This window comes from Chiloscyllium plagiosum, unplaced genomic scaffold (assembly GCF_037043375.1).
Source record: "Chiloscyllium plagiosum isolate Xiang-an unplaced genomic scaffold, Cpla_swu_hap1 HiC_scaffold_8, whole genome shotgun sequence".
NCBI classification, from domain to species: domain Eukaryota; kingdom Metazoa; phylum Chordata; class Chondrichthyes; order Orectolobiformes; family Hemiscylliidae; genus Chiloscyllium; species Chiloscyllium plagiosum.
In genome coordinates this window covers 85910186-85931277 of record NW_028270146.1, presented here as the reverse complement: position 1 = coordinate 85931277, position 21092 = coordinate 85910186, and the positions used below count along the sequence as shown (strand labels likewise).

Below are 21092 nucleotides of genomic sequence, written 5' to 3'. Positions count from 1 at the left end.
TTTGCCCGGATAAGTTCAGCTTCAACCACATTCAAGAAGCTGAACACCATCCAGGACAAAGCAGCCTCCTTGACTGGCACCACATCCGCAAGCATCCACTCCCTCCACTGACGTTCAGTAGGGGCCAGTGTGTACTATCCACAAGACTGCAAGTTCACCAAGGTTCCAACTCTAGCACTGGATAAAAACAAATAACTGCGGATGCTGGAATCTGAAACCAAAAGAGAAAATGCTGGAAAATCTCAGCAGGTCTGGCAGCATCTGTAAGGAGAGAAAAGAGCTGACGTTTCGAGTCTAACTGACCCTTTGTCAAAGCTGAGAGAGTAAGTCAGTGCTGCTGGAGAGAGGTATCAGAGTGCTTACCAAGCCAGTGACTCCCCACATCCTGAGTGTGAATTTAAAATAATAACAAAGAGTGTACTTAGCTAAAAGACAGAGGAAGATACATTGGCACTGCTGCCTCATAATGCCAAATACCTGGGTTCAATTCCAGCCTCGGGTGACTGTCTGTGTGGAATTTACACATTCTCCCCCTGTCGGTGTGGGTTTCCACCCACAGTCCAAAGATGTGCAGTTTAGGTGAATTGGCTATGCTAAATTGCCTGTAGTGTTAGGTGTAGGGGAATGGGTCTGGGTGGGTTGCTCTTTGGAGGGATCAGTGTGGACTTGTTGGGCCGAAGGGCCTGTTTCCACACTGTAAGTAATCTAATCTTAAAAGATGTAAAAAGAATTTTCGTGTTTAAAAAAAACTGCAGTCAGGAACCTGTTCACAGTTACTTTCCAATGTTAGGTTAAATTTTGGGTTTCTGTCCCTACGGTGAAGACATGGTACCGAACCTGAGTTCTATATTATTTGTGATTATGAATTTAATGTGTGGAACTGTGGTTAGAATTTACTTTCTATTTCGTGTTTTGCTTCAACATTGTATATTTGTCTGCAAAAACAATTTTTGTTTCTTAAAGCCCACCATCTATTTTTTAAGATTAGCACTAGTAAAACTTCTAATTTACTTCTTCCTTTAGAAGGTATTATGGGTTTTTGCCTTTATTTCTGGAGAAGTATTTCATGTTACAACAACTAACTGAATCACAGTTCTTAAATTAAGTGCATTTCAATTTTATTTATAAACTGCTTCAAAAAAGTGTTACTTTATTTCCCAGGTAAGAAAATGCAAAAAAAACAGACCAAGTACAGCTAGTTCAAATCTAAAGTTTCCACCAGTGAATAATTAGTCTACAAAAACAAAGTTCTCTTTTCAGAATATAATATTTGCAGAAAATTACTGCTTAATTAATCTCATGCAGAAACTGGCATAATCATTAGCACAGCTGTTTTTCCTTCTCCAAAAGTAGTACAGTGCTCACTGGCAAAATAGAGAAAGTTTGAAAAGTACTCATGGAAGTAACTGACTTGAAAATAAGAATCAGATTGCATAGAAGCTATTTCCAGAGTTTTAATGTTGATTACATTCAGGTGGAGTCACTGTTGTAATGAAGGAAATAAATCAGCAGTTTGCACACAGCAAGGTCTCACAAATCAATAATGAAATAAATGACCAGATCCGTTCTCTAAGATGTTGCTTGAGAGATCAGCGCAAGTCTGGACATCTCAGCTTTTCTTTGAAAAGCACTTTGGCCTTGTTTACTCTATATGAAATGATAGATTTGATGAATAATATAAGGGTACATCCAATAGTGCAATGTTTCTCCATTGCAGCTCTGAAGTGACAGTTTGGATTCCATGTTCTCGTCTGTGGTGTGGAGACTGAATCCACAACTTCTGACACTCGGCCAAAAGTACTATAGGGTACAATGTTTCAAACTCAACTGTCAAAATACTGGAATTCTTGGAAAACCAGGCATTTGTAAAATGTGCCACACAACAATTTTAGTTGAGAAAAAACATTGAAAAACCTTTCATGGACAATTGAGCCAGACACAGTGCTGGACTAGTTTTCTATTTTGCCACTTGCATGTTGATCTGCTTCAATATTCTGTGCAATCCCCAATGTCACATGAATCAGTGTGACCCAGCCACGCACCCCAAACTTCGAAGGCCCAAAGGTTAATGGTTTTGAGACACTATCTGTAATACTGAGTTAAGGCTGACAAATAGAAAGATGAAAATACAATCAAATCAAATTCTAATAAAATTCTTTTAAAACAAACTCAATGTCGCCATGCAATTGCACATAAGCAGCAAAAACAAACAGTTAATTCAAAGCTTTTCATTGAAGAGATACCAATGAAATAGTCCAAGAAAATCAAATGTTGTAATAACATTTATTGGTTTAAAAAGTATAATGTATCAGTTATAATTAACAGAATATGAAGAGAGTCTAAGTTATGCCACAGCTTTTCAGAAACAATCTGATATCAATTTACTCAATCTATCCGTTATATATTCAATACCAAAGCAGCATAGAACTTTAAACCAGTTCTAATATAAGCAAATTATTTTCCATTAGTGACTTTAATGTATTAAAGAAATATTTGTCTTTTACAGTTCAACAAAAACTTACATGAACAAAGAAGCATCCACAAACAATCTCAAGCAAAAGATAGCTAATATCATTTTCTGAAGAAAACAGCTTTTTACAATCATTGTCTAATCAGCACTTTCAACAGAACGTGATCTGGATCTTGATTGGTTTGTCAATCCAGAAGATTTTGATCTTGAATGAGCCTGGTTATTCATCACTGGTTGATCTTTTCTAACAGGTGATCTGCTTGCAGAATGGGATTTACCACGACTCCTGCTTCTGGATCTACTTTCTGATTTTGACTGCTTAGATGATGGTGACCGACTGCGAGATCTTGAGGAACTTCTATTGTGAGATCTGCTTCTGGTCCTAGAAATCAGTTAGATAATCAAATTTTCATTTTCAATTATCTAGTCACAAGCAGTTAGTTATATTCATTAATATCGGGAAAAAAAGCACCCAGGCACCTTATTTCTTGTAAAATACTGGTAAAGTATATACAATGTAGAGTGCCGTATATGGCACCAGCAACCTGGATAATCTGTGCCAAGGCATTTAAAAAAAAAAGAGATATTTCTCCTGGTAATAATTTCCCTGACCCCCATACAGACATTGGTATTGAGAGCAGTTGTTGGCCATCTCCACAGTTAATCAGAATTCCAACAGATTTTAGCTGATCACAGCAATGGGGAAAGGGGGAAAACGTTCCACTAATTAATATTCAGTAACTTCACCAAAAGGAATATGCAATATCATGCAAGTTCTGGATTACAGTGAGTTGATTTATCCCCCATCCCTGTGGTTAAGCAACAACTTTTATTGCACCTTTAACACATTAAAAAAAATCAAAGGTATTTGAGACAAAATAAAATGAACGACTGCACATAAAACAATATTAAGGCAGATGATCAAAAGCTCAGCCAACAGGTAGGTTTTAAGGAGTTTCTTAAAGAAAGGTAGAAATGTTTAGAAAGGGAATTTCAGAGACAGAACTCCGGCTGCTGAAGGTAAGTCACAGTAATGTTTGCAGGTCATGTGGAAATAGTAAGGAATAATTTTTGTAAATTTAAATGGCATAGATTAAGAGTAATAATCACCTGCGTTTCCGATCTTCAATTAATCTTATTTTTCGACCATTTATCTCTTTACCTTCCAGCTTGTTGAGAGCATTTCTCATGTCACTAGATGTGGCAAACTCAACCACCCTAAAACAAGCAAATGACATTTTGAGAAATGTGCATCTTGTAATGCTGATAATCACATTATATTTTGCCTCCTTCCCAATATTACCACAACAGAAAGTTCCTGGTTCAATCAATCACCATTCAGGACTGAATATGCACTCACCCTTGTTTACGTAGGAAATTTATAAGAGTTCCACTCCTAATGGCTAAAGTGAATACTTGCTGTAACATAAGCCTATTTGGATTCTGGCTCAGCATGAGTCAGGCTGGGTTGTCGTGCCTTCTACACATTCAGGAAATACCAATAGTCACTGTTAACAAATAAAGCATGGCCACTGAGGCAATACAGTGGAGGAACCTGGTGTTCGTGTTATAATTTCAAGAACATGGATTACTCATTTAAGAAAAACTGAAGTGTAATTTTAAGTAAATGTTACTTAATGTAAAGCCAATCAACATATGGATATTTCCTCCTGACTTCACAATTCCATCCATACTGTAACAGGAATTATTAATCTGCCTCTGACCCCCAGTGAACAGTGGCATGCAAAAATATTCAGCACATCAGAAAACACTGTATTCCATCTGCAATAAGAGGGATCCCACTGAGCATAATATCTACTGAGGAAGCTTGCTGAGGTTTGTTTTTATAGTGGCTGTCTTGGAATAGCTCAAGACCTATATCAGAAGTCATGGGGTCACACAGCATCGTCAGAAAGCAAGAGGCTGGATTCAAAACTCATGGCATGTATTGAACAGATTGTGGCTTCATTTGAAATTGTAGGGCTTTGTGAAACTCAGATTTGATTGATTTAAAAAAAAACATTCATCGTAATGCTTCAACAAACTGGGAACCTGGCAAATCTTGGATTTTACCCGAAATGGATACTCTGGTTCCAAAATCCATATAAAAGCAAATGAAGCTCTCAAAATGGGAGGGTGGCAAGGTTGCTGCTTATCTTACCTAATGTGATCAACAAAACTGTTTTTGGAAGACAATGAGCAAAGGACAATTTAATCATTATTGCCTTCCTGAGAGTTTTCAGTGCAGGTAAGGTTTGTAGAACTTTACATATCCAACTGGAACGTATGGTGCAGAGCTCCTCAGCATGCAAAAATTAAGGCTTTTCTTGACCATGTGTGAAATCCATGACCCCACAAAAGGGAATTGCAAGACTATATATGGGCAAGTGGTTTGGATATCTGCCCTGTGTAGATTCTTCCACAATACTGAAGGCATTATTTAGACAACAAATTAGGAAATTCTATTCTGGAAGTCACTAGCATATGCTCCTATCTCTTATCCAACAAAAGATATGTTTGTATTGAAGGCGGTCCAGAGATGGTTTACTAGGCTGATACGGACTATGGAGGGACTGCCTTATGAAGCGAGGTTGAGTAGGTTGGGCCTATACTCATTGGTATTTAGAAGAATGAGAATCAATGTTATTGAAACAAACAAGATTCTTTGCGGACTTGCACAGCAGATACGAGGGCCCCCCCACCCCACCGGCTTTCTGTGGGAGTACCTCGGACCAGAGGGCATAATCTCAATAAGAGTTTGCACATTCAAAACACAGATGAGGAGGTATTTCTTCTCTCAGAGGGTAGTGAATCTTGGAATTCTTTCCCACAGAGGGCTGTTGAGATGCTGGCTCATTAAGTATTTGTATCATCCATAGTCACAGGTGAGGTGCCAGAAGACTGGAGGTTGGCAAACGTGGTGCCACTGTTTAAGAAGGGCGGTAAGGACAAGCCAGGGAACTATAGACCGGTGAGCCTGACGTCGGTGGTGGGCAAGTTGTTGGAGGGAATCCTGAGGGACAGGATGTACATGTATTTGGAAAGGCAAGGACTGATTAGGGATAGTCAACATGGCTTTGTGCGTGAGAAATGATGTCTCACAAACTTGATTGAGTTTTTTGAAGAAATAACAAAGAAGATTGATGAGGGCAGAGCAAAAGATGTGATCTATATGGACTTCAGTAAGGCGTTAGACAAGGTTCCCCATGGGAGACTGATTAGCAAGGTTAGATCTCATGGAATACAGGGAGAACTAGCCATTTGGATACAGAACTGGCTCAAAGGTAGACGACAGAGGGTGGTGGTGGAGGGTTGTTTTTCAGACTGGAGGCCTGTGACCAGTGGAGTGCCACAAGGATCGGTGCTGGGCCCTCTACGTTTTGTCATTTACATAAATAATTTGGATGCGAGTATAAAAGGTACAGTTAGTAAGTTTGCAGATGACCCCAAAATTGGAGGTGTAGTGGACAGTGAAGAGGGTTACCTCAGATTTCAACAGGATCTGCACCAGATGGGCCAATGGGCTGAGAAGTGGCAGATGGAGTTTAATTCAGACAAATGCGCAGTGCTGCATTTTGGGAAAGCAAATCTTAGCAGGACTTATACACTTAATGGTAAGGTCCTAGGGAGTGTTGCTGAACAAAGACACCTTAGTGCAGGTTCCTAGCTCCTTGAAAGTGGAGTCGCAGGTAGATAGGATAGTGAAGAAGGCGTTTGGTATGCTTTCCTTTATTGGTCAGAGTATTGAGTACAGGAGTTGGGAGGTCATGTTGCAGCTGTACAGGACATTGGTTAGGCCACTGTTGGAAAATTGCGTGCAATTCTGGTCTCCTTCCTATCGGAAAGATGTTGTGAAACTTGAAAGGGTTCAGAAAAGATTTACAAGGATGTTGCCAGGGTTGGAGGATTTGAGCTATAGGGAGAGGCTGAACAGGCTGGGGCTGTTTTCCCTGGAGCGTCAGAGGTTGTGGGGTGACCTTATAGAGGTTTACAAAATTATGAGGGGCATGGATAAGGTAAATATACAAAGTCTTTTTCCTGGTGTCGGGGAGTCCAGAACTAGAGGGCATAGGTTTAGGGTGAGAGGGGAAAGATATAAAAGAGACCTAAGGGGCAACTTTTTCACGCAGAGGGTGGTACGTGTATGGAATGAGCTGCCAGAGGAAGTGGTGGAGGCTAGTACAATTGCAACATTTAAGAGCCATTTTGATGGGTATATGAATAGGAAGGGTTTGGGGGGGGTTTGGGCCGGGTGCTGGCAGGTGGGACTAGATTGGGTTGGGATATCTGGTTGGCATGGACGGGTTGGACCAAAGGGTCTGTTTCCATGCTGTACATCTCTATGACTCTAAATATAGCCTAGTCTGAGACTGATGGATTTTTAAATTAGTAAAATAATCAAAGTTTATAGGAAAAAGAGAGTGGAGATGAAGAATATCAGGTCAGCCATGATCTCATTAGATAGCTGAATGGCCTACTTCTGTTCCTACATTTTACGAGATAATCAATATGCAATTTTCTGCAGTTACCATGGTTGGCTTGTACAGAAGTTAGGTTTCTGAAGTTCCATGGGAAATTTTGTGTGTGTACATTCTATATTCAGGAGGATGGTGACAATGCAATCTTACATTTTAGATGAGTAATGCTTACTATACTATTGACCAGGTTCTCCTGGTAACTATTGTCACCTGTAAATTTACACTTTTCAGTTAAGTGATGACCAACTAGTAACTTTCCTCCTTGGAAGTGGGAGGCAATCACAATGAAGTGGTTTTAAAATGATGTGATGTCTGAAGTCAGCACAGTGTAGTTTGTTTAATAATAGTGTCTGAATCCAATGCAAGTACAGGACTCCTGGGTACTAGAGATGTCCAACTAACCAGTCTGGCTTACTACTGGAGCCAGGAGGGACAATCCTATCACCGGAGGCTGAACCTTTCCAAATTTGCTTCAAATAACCCTGCAATTCTGTCTTAATAATTTGGCTGGTCCAAATTATAAATTTACAAAGTCTTTGCACTCCTGAATTGCAGAAATATTCCAAGACATACCCGAGCAGTCCAAAACCGTAGCTTTACCTTTTTGGATCTAAGCTCTTTGGATTTGGATAAATTGGCATGTCTCCTTGGGCTGGGATTCCAAGGTGACCAAAAAAATCTAAATGGCTTCCATTAGTATACTTTAAACAGATGCAACTAAGAATATCACATACAACTAAAAACAATTCAAGTGTTCTTTTATATTATGAATAATTACTTTTTCATTGGTTGCTTGTTGTTCCACCAGTTTAATCCAATGGATGATAATTCATGCTATCTTGCCAAACTACCTTATGCTTTAATTAATGCAATGCTATGGAATTCCTGATTATTCAATTAAATTTTACTGATCCCAGAAGGGACTGAGACTGGCAGACACTTCAAATTAATTTATCCAGATGCGTTATGAGACACCTCTGGAGAAGATGGGACTTGAACCCAGGACTTTAGAAGGGATTTGTACAATTAGAATTGGAACACATTCTTTTAATTATACAGCAATAAAGGAAAAGACGCATATCTATTGTGACTTTGGACAAGTCAGAGTCTATTAAACGAAGCAATACAAATGTACAGAACTAAAATGCACTACCAAAGTTATGAATGATATGTATGTTCAATATTTTTAAAAAAACTTTCATCTTTTCCCTCAAAGCTATCTATTCACCCAAATAGACATTCTCTATATACCAGCAGGCAATTCAGTCAGATACTCCAGACAACCGTATTTCGGCCAACAATTATTGTCCATTCCTAATCAACTTTAGATGATGCTGCTGAGCAGTCCACTATGCTGTTAGGAAGGTGGTTAGAGGGTTCTGACCCAGCGATAGTGAAAAAATTGCACTATCCTTCCATGTCAGAATGGTGTGTGTCTTGGAAAAGAATTTGCTCTTGGTATTCCAAGACATCTGCTACCTTGTCTTTTTAAGTGGTACAGGTCAAGGGTTTGAACGCTGATGTCAAAGGAGCCATGGTAATCTGCTGCAGTGCATCTTGCAGATGGCACACTTAACTATTATTTTGTGTCAGATAGTGAATGTTGAAGGTGTTACATAGAATTCCAATCAAGCAGGCTGGTTTTGTTTTTTTGAGTGTTGTTGAAGCTGTACTCATCCAGGCAAATGGAGGTAGTTCCATCACACTCTTAACTTGTTCCTTGTAGTTGGTTGATAGGCTTTTGAAATTAGGTAGTGATTTATTTGCCACAAAATACTTAGCCTCTGACCTGCTTTAGTAGCCACAGTATTTATACGGCTGATTCAGTTCAGTTTCTAGTCCAAACTAATCCATAGGATACTAACAAGGGATTCAGCGATAGCAATACCATTGAATGTCAAGGTGAAATGGTTAGATTGTTTCTTGTTGGAGACGGTTATTGCTTGGCACTTTTGTGACACTAATATTATCATTCGATTAAATGCTACATTCACATTGCGTTCAGTGAAGTCTGCATCTTTTCATTTTCCTGTAGTTTTGATTGTGGACTGAAATGGGAAAAAGGACTCATTTTAAAAGCCAAGAATTGTTAAAAGATTGCTGCACTTTTTAAAAAAATAAGTTACCAGACACTCATTGTAAGCGCTGTTTACACATCTGTTTGTGCAAACAGTGGGGGCGAAATCTCGTTGCAGATGAGTTGGAGCCAAGGGATTTGTACAAATCGAGATTCAGTCAGCAACAGTTATTGACGATAAGGCCTTTCTACCGGTCAGCAACTATGTGATTGGCTCTGGGTTATCTGGACATCTTGTGGATGTGAATGTTGATGGGTGAAACCATCAGACCTCTAGAGGGAAGGAGCTATTTTTCTACTACAGTAAAAAGAATCTCAAGCTTGAAGTTAGCCAGTTTATTTCCTTTCATTAATTGCTGTAATCTGTGACTTTTAACAATCAGAAACCTTCATAAACCTTGAAGCAGTTACTCTATGCCTCCTGCAAACAAGTGGAAGATCAAGGAGCAATACCCTGACATGCCAAATAGATCAGTGAACAGGGATAATTGAACTGCTTTTCCCATCTTTCTCTCTGCCCATAATACCCATGTTTTCCTTTGTGTGTGTGTGTGTGTGTGTGTGTGTGTGTGTGTGTGTGTGTGTGTGTATGTATACATATGTGTGTGTGCATGCATCTTTAAGCTGATTTATAAGCCAGTTATAGTTTTAACTAATACAGTTATATGATATGATGCATAATTACCTGTAGCTAGAAGCTATTTCGTTGTAATAAATGGCATTTTTTGCTTACTAAAGCAACTTGGTCCATCCTTTCTGTCAAGCTGGGTCTAATTTTTGTGAAAACTCCAGGAACAGCGGGGGCCTGATGTCTACTGCACTACCCAAATGATGTCTAACTATTCTTACACTCCAATCTCTTGCCCACACCCCCAAAACAACACTTTTTGTGAAGAAATCTGTGTAAAGAAATATTGTCACAAGAGTTATAAAGTTAAAAGAGTTACTTTTCACTGAAAGCTTGTAGTTTAGAAGTACATCTTTTATAAAAGAGAGAGGTCAAAGCAGTTCACAATAGTTCAGCCACACATCCTAGACAAGTTAGGACTTTGTTCTTTTTACGAAAACAAAGATTCACTGATTTAAAAAAACACAAGCCTCGTAACTAACATTTTTGTTTTACACTGTCTAAAAATATGATATAACATAAGGTTTGACAACTGAACTACATTTAGAATCAAAATTTTCCAATTCAGTCATATTCTAATCTTATAACATTAAGGAAAATTTTAACCAACCATGACATCATCAGCAAGATTCGCCTTCTGGTGATCTGAGGGACCCTCTGACTTACATGGAATTTGACATGAAAACTTCCTTAGAATTGAAGAGGATTGTCTTTCACATGAATTATGAGTAATCAAAAGCAAATCTGGAGCATAAAAAGGAGGGATCTCATTACAGTTAAGAGATCACCCTCATCCAAAAGAAATTAATTACACAGGCTGAAAATCTACGATAAACATTCAGCAGCAAACCAAATAAAGGAAATTCACTTAAAGAACTTAGGGGCTTGTCAATCACTCAAGGTTACCATTACTTTAATATTTGATAGATAACCCATTTAAAATATTTTTAACTGAATAATTAAAGTTTAAAACTAGATTTATGAGAAATAAAGCTATATCACCTTCCTTTTTCCTAAAATCTAATGTTGCAATTTACTGTTTTCACTTAGACTTCGAGTATCATGCCATTTTCAGTTCGTTAATAAACTTTTTATATCATTTAGATTTGTTTTATCTCTCAGTCCCCTTTTTCATTAACATGAGAACCTGAATCCACACTCCTTTATTTTTGTGTGTTGGAGAAGAGATGAAGGAATTATTATGCAGGATCTTATAAAATTCATGAAAATTAAGATCTGCTTTTAACTTATTAAAAAGACTAGAGGGCATTGTTAATCTGGGCTAGCCCTTTATCTTTAGGAAGAGATTGATCAATCATTTAGTCCTAGTTAAGTATCTTTAGGTTCAAACTTTCTCAATATCAAGTTGAGGAAGTTAACAACTAATCGAGGATTGTCAAACTATAACACATCACATCTTATTTACTTGCTGTTAGCGAGGTGGCTCAGATTTTGCCTTCTCATAGAACTTCTAAGTTTCCTCAACAGTCAAAATGATGGTGGTTGATTAAACAGTCTTGTTTGAACACTAACTCGTCAAAAACAAAATACCAACTAAACTACCGTATTTAGCTAATAAGTTGAGGAAAGAAAACTCATACTATCCCTCAAGTCGAACCAACTGCTATCGTAGGGTTACTTCTCGAATGCTATGCTCAGCATGGATTTCACAAACATTGAAATGATCTGCACATTGCAGGCAGCTCAGTCAAGAGCTACAGGACTTATTCGTGAATTTTGAAAGCTTGGACTTGAGGAAATTTATCTTGGGAATTTATGGAGGAGGAGGATAAAGAGATATTTGTAAATAATCATGCTATAATAACAGTTAAGATTGTGATAAAAACTTACAACTTTCCATTTAAAAGCGTCCAATGAAGGGCTCTTGAGAATTACTTCAGTCACCTATTGTTCACAATATCTTTTAAAAGCATTCCAAATTAGACTTGGGAACCAATCTAGTTTTGTTAACAATGCTCGGGAGACTGAGCAGTGCTTACCAGAACTAGGTCCAGAAATTACATAATATCAGTAATTTTGGAGTCCCAAAAAATCCACATGTGCTGACTGGTGAAAACATGGACTTCTTCATTCACAGCATTCTCTGAATAAACTACAAAATAAAACCAAATCGCAATCATCTTGATATTTACTTTGACAAAAGAACGCTAGAGCAGTCATCATTGAGCACCATTATTTCATTAAGAATTGTTGTAATTACATAGCTTGTACAAAAAGTAAATGTTAAAAAGTTTACAAATCACAAAACAACCTCTTCTAGTTGACATACTTCGATACAAATACATTGCTTATTCTTGGATGGGTCAACATTTACGGTACATTGAGGCACTCATGTTATGACAATATGATGGCCGGCTTGTACAATGTAAAGAAAACTATTCCATGTTTTATGAACATATATTGACATTGGTAAATTATACATATTAGCCAAATTTTTAAAACAACTTAAAGCAATTGCAAAGTATTATTATTTTGGTATTCAAGGATTTATGCTCTTCAATTCACTATAACACATCCAATTCATGTCTTATGCCACATATACAACAGTTAGCTAATACTACTACAAGTTGATAAATGTTCTCAGTTGAATTTTCTTTGCATCTCATTCGAAAATGTAACAGTTCCATTTATACTGCAATTAGTTCTATGCAACCCAGAGTACATTAGAGCATAGGAGGCAACCTTTCAGCCCATCCCATCTCCATTGGTTCTTTGCTAGACCAATACAAAGCCAATCCTACTGCATGAATTTCTCTCTGTAGCTCTTTATTTTGCTCAAATGATAGATTAATGATAATTAATCTATCAATAATCTCAAACTGATCCATATTCTGTTCTAGAGCATTCCATATTTCAAGTAGCAAAGATTCTCTTCAACCTTCTTCACTCTCACCATTTTAAATTGATGGCCTTTTGTTATTGACCAAATGAAAAAGTATTTCCCTTTTCACATTATCAAATTCTTCAGTCAGCCTCTGGATGAAGGCGTTACCTAGTATTGTGACGAAACGTTTGAAAATCCAGAACCTCAACCTGAGTACAAATCTTCTCAAAACTCGCTAACCTGGGTTCAATTCCAAACTCGGGTGACTGTGTGGAGTTTGCATGTTCTCCCACGTCTGTGTTGGTTTCCTCTGGATGGTCGGGTTTCCTCCCACGTCCATAGATGTGCACGTTAGGTGGGTTGGCCATGCTAAATTGCCCATAGTGTCCAGAGATGTGTAGGTTAGGTGGATTAGCCAAGGGAATGTGGGGTTATGGGGCTAGGGTAGGGTCTTCATGGAATTGTCTTTGGAGGGATGGTACGGATTCGATTGGCCAAATGGCCTGCTTCTTCACTGTAGGGATTCTATGAATTTATTCTTTCTGCTTCCTTTGGCTTCACTGTACTTTCTAAAACTAAGTTTTAATGACACTAATACTTTCAGGAAATCCTAGCTCTTTGAATTTTTGCTCTCAGTTCATGCAGACCCTCTCTCCTTTAAATGTTCACTCCATTCCTTGTTTCTCATTAAAAATTAACAACTCACATTTATCCATGTTAAACTGCATCTATCACTTGTCTCAGCATTACATTGCATAGCCTTCTCACTGTTCGTTAGCTTCTTAGTTTATTGGGGCCAACAAACTTTAAATTGTGATAGCCAGTGACATCTAAATATGATTTCATATTTAAATCATGTATACATAGTGGGAAAGTGAATCCAAAACTGTTTTGTGGAATACATCAATCCCAACCAATTCTCCAATTTCAACAACCATTTTTTAACTCACTGTTCATAGTCTGGCAACCAAATTTTAATCCTATTGAATTTCTACTGTGCTATAGGTTCTTCATATTATTTAGAAAGTTGGATTGCAAAGTGGACAGAATAATGTATAAGTTTAAATTTGATCTGTATTTATTTATTGTGGGTTAAAGAAGGTTTTAACTTTGCTTGAGTTTTGAGATGTGTTAGTTTGTTTGGAAAATTGTTTGCATGCATTTAAATGAGGCTTGAAAACAGCCTTTAAGTTTTGTGGTACAGGAGAGAAATAAAATTGGGCTGTTGCATTGCAAAATGCATCTAGAGAACTTTCAACATTGCATAGTTATAATCTTACTTCACTAGTGGGCAATTATTGGGAAAAATTCTAAACGACAGTATATACTATGTTTTAAAAAGACACAGATTCATCATGTCAGCATTGAATTGCAAGAAGGTTGTGTTTGACTAAATTAATTATCATTTTCACAAGGTAACGAGGAAGGTTGATGACAGTAACGTGCTTGGTGAAATCTATGTGGATTTTAGAAGGCTTTTAGCAAGATCCCTTTGGACAAACTGGTCAGAAAAGTAAAAGACCGATTGGATCCAGAAGTAGCTTAGTGGCAGAAATCAGACCTTTGATAAACAGGTGCATTTATGATCAAAAGGCTGTTTCCAGAAAGATTTTGCAATGCTCAGTTCTCAGTAACAATTAGTTAGATTACTTAGAGTGTGGAAACAGGCCCTTCAGCCCAACAAGTCCACACCGACCCGCCGAAGCGCAACCCACCCAGACCCATTCCCCTACATTTACCCCTTCACCTAACACTACAGGCAATTTAGCATGGCCAATTCACCTAACCTGCACATTTTTGGATATTGGGAGGAAACCGGAGCACCCAGACACAGGGAGAATGTGCAAACTCCACACAGAGTCACACTGAGGCAGGAATTGAACCCGGGTCTCTGGCGCTGTGAGGCAGCAGTGCTAACCACTGTGCCACCGTGTCGCCCACAATGATTCCTGAAGGTATAAGACAGGTATAATAGATTTTTAAGAAGGTTTTCCTGTATTAGCCAAGGCATATAACCTGAGTACAGATAGGTTGTGCCAGATCCATATGAAACACTTATTATGTCACACCTAGCGTACTACGTAGGGTTTGGATATTGCATCACATTTTTAGGAGAGGGAGGATAGATTTAAAATAACTGGCAGGTTTAAAAGGGTTGAATTTTATTTTCCCACAGAGCGTAGGGGTTTGCAATTCACAGCCATAACTTTATGTTTTGTGTTATCTGGTCTCTGCCATCTCCTTTCTCAGAACACAGCTTAAGTTGTTAACTACGTGGTACTGCTGACTATCATAGTCAAGTTCTGCTAATCTTTCCAGAAGCAACGCTTCTCTAACAATTGATAAGTAGTTTCTTCCAGTACATTTTTATTTGAATTGGACCTGCTTTATTTAAAAACAAGCATATTATTTATTTAATGCTGCAGTCATATCTTCCCCCTTAAAAATTAGATTCCTTTTCATTCTTCAACAGCACAATCTCTAATTTGTGTTATTCTCTAAATGCTTACAAATCCGTATTGTTTCTTTTTAGGTTATTGTTCAGCTTTTAATATTCTCCTTCAGGTGTGATAAATCTCCCTCTTCACCTTGCAAATGCATATTCTGTATTCTTAAATGGTTTTCTTAGCATTTTTGTCTGAATATGATCACATGCCTCCCTATTAAATTGATTTAATTTTATTAATCTAGGATGGAGTAATGACTACATTCTTAAAAAGAATCCTTCACATGCACTTCTTTTACTCTACTTTAAATCACCCAATACTGTCATCCTATTGCTTGTGCATATTTCACAACTGGAATAGAAATGACAGTGAAAGTTCGAAAGTAAGCCAGCAACTTAATTATAATTCATCATTAACTTTATAGTTAGTGAGGCACAAAATAAATCCACCCTCCCATTCTTTTACATGGGACATGTTATTATACTTTTATGTTCCATTGATTTTTAATGTTTGAAACTAAGCAAAATTAAAGAAATATCCCAAGATTCCTATAATAGACGTCTCTTTAATATCTATCAACAAAATACATCCTTCATTCACCCACAGTTCTCCTCTATTCCAAAAGCCATCTAAATTAGATGGCCTTAGCATTTGAGACTTTAGAGGGACCACCATTTAAAGTAGGTAGATAGGTCAACTTGTAGCCAAGATAAGATCGTACAAAATTTGGATCAGTGATTTAATCTTCTGAAAATAACAACAATGGATTTGAGGCCAACTACATAAATTGAGTTCTTTTAAAAAACGAAGTATTTAAAAGAAACAATTACATTTTGCAGATAATCGTTTCTGGGCGTCATCTACTGCAAGGTCCAACTTTGTCATGATACTCCTTTACAAAATATCATGGAAAAAGTGTTCTGAAATCATTTTTACCTGATTATAAATATGTTCCGAAGATCATCTTTATGCTTCTGCAGTAGGTCAGATAAACGCTTCAAAGATTTGCACTCAGAAATACTGCACATATCAGTGAATTTCAATATGTGAAATTAATACTCATGTTCCGGCTTAGTGAATTCACAGCTCACATTTCACATTGCTTTGAGATGATCAATTTGGGATTTCAAGTAAATATCTTTGCATTAAAGACTGGATTGAAAAATATGAACAAATTGTAGTGCAGTAATCATAAATGATCACAAAATATCAAATCTTACATCAACAGAACTTCTGAACTAGCTAGACACTTTGAAAAGTTCTGGTTAAACTATTTTGAAGATTTGTTATGATACTGATGGATGAATATTAATCAAATAGATTTTTAGCACACGATCAGGCTATTTAGTCAGCAGGCCTATGCCAATGTTTATCCTCCAGGAGACTCCACAAACCTCACTTCATCTCAGTCTATCAAACTATCCTTCCAATTCTTTTCATAGTTGATTCTTACCAAATGTTCCCTTAAAATCCTGTTTCATTCTTTAAGAAACTTGTGAAAGGATAATAATGGATCTATTGTGCCAGTGTTAAAAAAAAAGTCAAATTTAATTAACAAAAAAAAATTCAACTTACCCTTCATTTTTGTTTCTGTGTGCATCTACAAATGTAACTTCTCCAGCCTGCCTCATTAAGTCCTTCAAATCCTATTCACAATAAGAACAATATATTTTAGTTTACTGGGATACATGTTGATACTTACAGATTGCACTTCAAAGCATACTGAACCAAGCATTTTAAAGTTTCCAGTGACAGAACTAGACATTTCATCATGGGTGAACATCTGTTCGTTTTGTTTCAAGGTGTCTGGTAACTTAAGAAAACATTGGCATCACTTTTATAATTTCCATTTGAATGACTGGATAGCATGCATAAACATCTTCCCTTGCTGGAGGTATGGCGACCCTCAGGTTAACACCTATACCAATCATTTTTTGCTAATGATTTAATTCATTACTGTACTTTCTTTCTATTAGTCCTTGGCAAATCACTTTACAAAGCTTAGATGCCACCCAATCAGCAGTATTGCCTTACCAGAGAATCATTCAAAACTTTGCTGATTATCTTTGGCATTTTGGAGAGGTCATTTGTTCATGTTTTTGGATCCACATTTGTTCATGAAAAGGCAAAGCACTACAAAATTCCGAGCCAGCATTAGTTTTCCTTTACTATACAAATCCTCCAAACAACACACTACCAAAGTCTTATTAGTTCAATTAGAAGCAAAAGCACTCGAGATAAGGGTAGAACACCTGGTTGACAGGAAACATGCAAAAAAGGTTAACCAAGGCTGTTGTCAATGATGTCCCAGCTTCTCAGGCATCCATTTAAATTTTAACATGAAATATATTATGGGTGTCAACCTACTGACAAATTAGCCCAGCAAGAGCTTCCATAGGTCTCTCAATTATATGCAAACAAATGAAGGAAACCAAAATATAAAATAAAAAGCCTAAACTGATCAAAATAATTTAAAACTAAAGAACTGTGGATGCTAGAAATCAGAAATTGTTGGAAAAACGTAGGACGGTCTGGCAGCATCTGTGGAGAGAAAGCAAAGTTAAATGTTTCGGTCCAAGTTGCCCTTCTTCACAACAGTTCAGAATGTTCTGAAGAAGGGTCACTGGATCTGAAAGATTAGCCCTGCTTTCTCTCCACAGGTGCTGCTAGACCTGCTGAGTTTTTCTAGCAATTTCTGACTTGGTACCAAAATACTTTTTTTGGTTAACCAAATAACAGCCAGTTAAAAACAGAGTTCAGACACATTTGGGAAGAGTTGGATAAATATATCCATTTTGTTCCATTAGATTAGATTAGATTAGATTACAGTGTGGAAACAGGCCCTTCTGCCCAACAAGTCCACACCGACCCACCGAAGCGAAACCCACCCATGCCCCTACATTTACCCCTTACCTAACACTACGGGCAATTTAGCATGGCCAATTTACCTGACCTGCACATCTTTGGATGGTGGGAGGAAACCGGAGCACCCGGAGGAAACCCACGCAGACACGGGGAGAACGTGCAAACTCCGCACAGTCAGTCGCCTGAGGCGGGAATTGAACCCGGGTCTCTGGCGCTGTGAGGCAGCAGTGCTAACCACTGTGCCACCGTGCCGTTCCAATGAAATGTCAACTCTGTTCTCCTCCAAATGCTGCCTGACCCTGCTCAGTATTTGCAATCTTTGATATTTTTACAATAAATGGCTAAGCAATTCCTCCGAAGTTGTAGAGTCAGACTTAAATTGAGTCCAGGTATAAATGAAGTAGCAACAATTTGAAAAACACTCTCTGTACTTAGCACCTTTAGTACAATAAGGTGTTCCAAGGTGCTTCAGAGGAACATGATAAAATAAATTAACACCAAGCATGAGTTGGTGGCAGGACACATATCTAAAGGCTGGTCAAAAAAGAGGGTTTCAAGGAGTATCACAGAAGAGGATATGGAGGCAGAGGGATTTATACAATTCGAGAACTTAAGGTTAGGGCAACTGAATCTACACCCACTAATTGTAGAATGATTAAAATCTGGAATGCTTAAGATGCCAGAACTAGAAGAGCACAGTATCTTGGATAGTTGTGGTGCTGGAGAAGATTACAGATGTGAAAAAGTATGAAGTTTTGGAGCTGTTTCAAACTAAGTATGAAAATTTTAAATCAAGATGTTACTTGAGCAGGAACCAAATGTCGCAAGTACACAAATGATATGTAATGGGACATGGTGCAAGGCAGGATGTTGGCAGCAGTTTGAATTACCTCAAGCTTAAGGAGAGTCGAATGTAGGAGACTAACCAGGACAGCATTAGAGTAAATAAGAGTAGGAGTGACAAAGGCACAAATGAGGGTTACACTAGGGGTGGCATAGTGGCTCATTGGTTAGCACTGCAGCGCCAGGGACCCTGGTTCGATTCCAGCCTCAGGTGAGTGTCTGTGTGGAATTTGCACATTCTCCCAGTGTCCATATAGGTTTCTTTCGTATGCTCCGGTTTCCTCCCACAGTCCAGAGATGTGCAGGTTAGGTGGATTGGCGATTCTAAATTGTCCATGATATACAAGGATGTGTAGGATAGATGGATTACCATGGGAAATGCAGGGTTACAGGGATATGGTAGAGAAGTGGGTCTGGGTGGGATGCTCTTCAGAGGGTCAGTATGGACTTAAAGGGATGAATAGCCTGCTTCCAGACTGTAGGGATTCTTTGAGAAGGTCAATGGCAGGAGCAAAGTCGAGTGATGGTTTGGAGTTGAAAGTAGGTGGACTTAATGATTGTTCCATTATATCTACACAAAGAAAATGCCAGATACCTCACTCTGGATGTCAAATTATGATAAATATTTCAATTTTGAATAACTGGGTTTACAAACATGAAAGCTTCAAATAAGAAGCTGATTCATTGCTTTTTTTAAGCAAGTGCTGAAAGTTAGAACAGAGGGAGGGAGGGAGGGAGAGAGAAAGAAAGCACTTCTCACCTAATATATTATTATTCAAATGCAGTCACTTATTGGTATCTGGATAAATGCAGCCACCAATGTGCTACGTCACACAAACAGCAAATTATTTTAAGAGCCAGGTAGTTTTGTTGATTGAGGAACCAATATTAGTCAACATACTGGAAGGGCTCTTTAAATAAAAAGACTGTTCAATATCTTCTTGAATAGACAGAGCCTTATTTTTGTAGCTTATCTATGTGCTGCCCTAACATTACAACTTTCTCATTCATACACTTGAGGCTGAGTGAGATGATGTTCCTAAATCCTGGAGTAGGGCTTGAAGACAGCATCTTCTGACTCAGCAGTGAAAGTAATATCTGATATTCCGAGCTGGCAATAGGTGAAACATAACCTATTGTTATTTTGTTCAGAGTTCCCAAACAACATTTATCATTGTTGACATGAATTATTAAAGTCAAATAAGAAACATGACCAACAGAAACCACTGCAGTATTTACAAAAGCTATATAGATGATATCTCAAAGACCTATTAAGTTTCTACTTAAGATTATTCGAAAAGAGATTTCAAGATTAATGCAGATTATCTATAAAAACAAACACTTGCCACTAAATAAAAAGCCTGTTCTATTGCACCAAAGCAAGTGATTCCGATTATGATGGAATTCAGGAACAAAGTACCTCAGTGAAACTTCAGGAGATTATCAATATGGGTGACGGTCACATGATCTAACTAGTAATGTAAAATGCTCAAGAAAAACTTTGACCATGGTAAAAGCATTTCTTCATATAATATCAAACAAAACTGTTCTATGATAATCCAAAATAAATAAGCAGCTATTTTATAAAACTGACCATCTACATTCAGCACACATTCACAACACTACCGCTCATTGAAACCAGCAACATATAGAAAAGTACTTTTCTATCTGTTGTTACAGAACAATTCACTCGTTAAGAGCATATTTTGCTTTCTTTCAATGCACAATGTGTAGTACATATACTTTAAATTGGAACAAGCCAATTAATTTATTCAATTCAGTGGATGAATTTTAATAGCACTCTATTTAGCCACTTGATAACATGCTAGTGAGACTATACCACATATTTAATTAAGATTCTGAGTGTAACTAAGCAATGTCAAATTCACACTATGCTCTTCTAACTACAAATTAAATTTACAACAGGGCTCAACAGTAATTTTTGCTGACTCACCACATTGCTCTGCAGAAAAGTATCTTTTTACCATTGCTTGGCAATCTTAGGTGGAGTACACCTGGTCCAACATCCAGAAAGAACATGAGACTGTTTGCTGCATTCAGCATTTTGTATCTGCATTTACCCTGGTGGCGACCAGCTACTAAACAATATTTCTAGCAAAAACTTAGGAAGAGATCGTGAATTCACTACAATAATAATGTCTTTGAATTTATATCACATCTCACATTTAGTGTTTAAGCTTGTTTTGTGCAACCTTCACAGTTAAAGATGCATATTCAAGGTAATACAAGATTAAATTTAGGTAAGTGAAATACCAAATCATGAAAAAGTTCATGTTGGATCCCTGTTGTATATTAAATATACACAGTTACAAATGTTAACAACTTTTCCATTGCATTTGTTTTGTAAAAGTAGCTCAGTTAATACAGTTAATACTCAGTATAAATTGTATTTCCTAACATAGGCTTAAAAACAATTAA

The 21092-nt window shown here is 37.6% G+C and overlaps 1 protein-coding gene across 4 annotated transcripts in view; it reads right to left on the bottom strand.

The window, feature by feature from the left end:
* Window positions 1-2269: 2269 nt before the first annotated feature.
* The window catches only part of LOC122553788 (serine/arginine-rich splicing factor 5-like), a 34205-nt gene continuing 15382 nt past the window's right edge, over window positions 2270-21092 (bottom strand). For all 4 annotated transcript variants that reach the window (XM_087990067.1, XM_087990068.1, XM_087990070.1 and 1 more), the window contains exons 6-8: window positions 16521-16591; window positions 3581-3688; window positions 2270-2852 (exon numbers count right to left, since the gene is read on the bottom strand). In XM_087990067.1, the coding sequence (XP_087846193.1) occupies window positions 2609-2852; window positions 3581-3688; window positions 16521-16591 (423 nt within the window). In that variant the 3' untranslated portion in view covers window positions 2270-2608. The remainder of the gene's footprint in view (window positions 2853-3580; window positions 3689-16520; window positions 16592-21092) is intronic.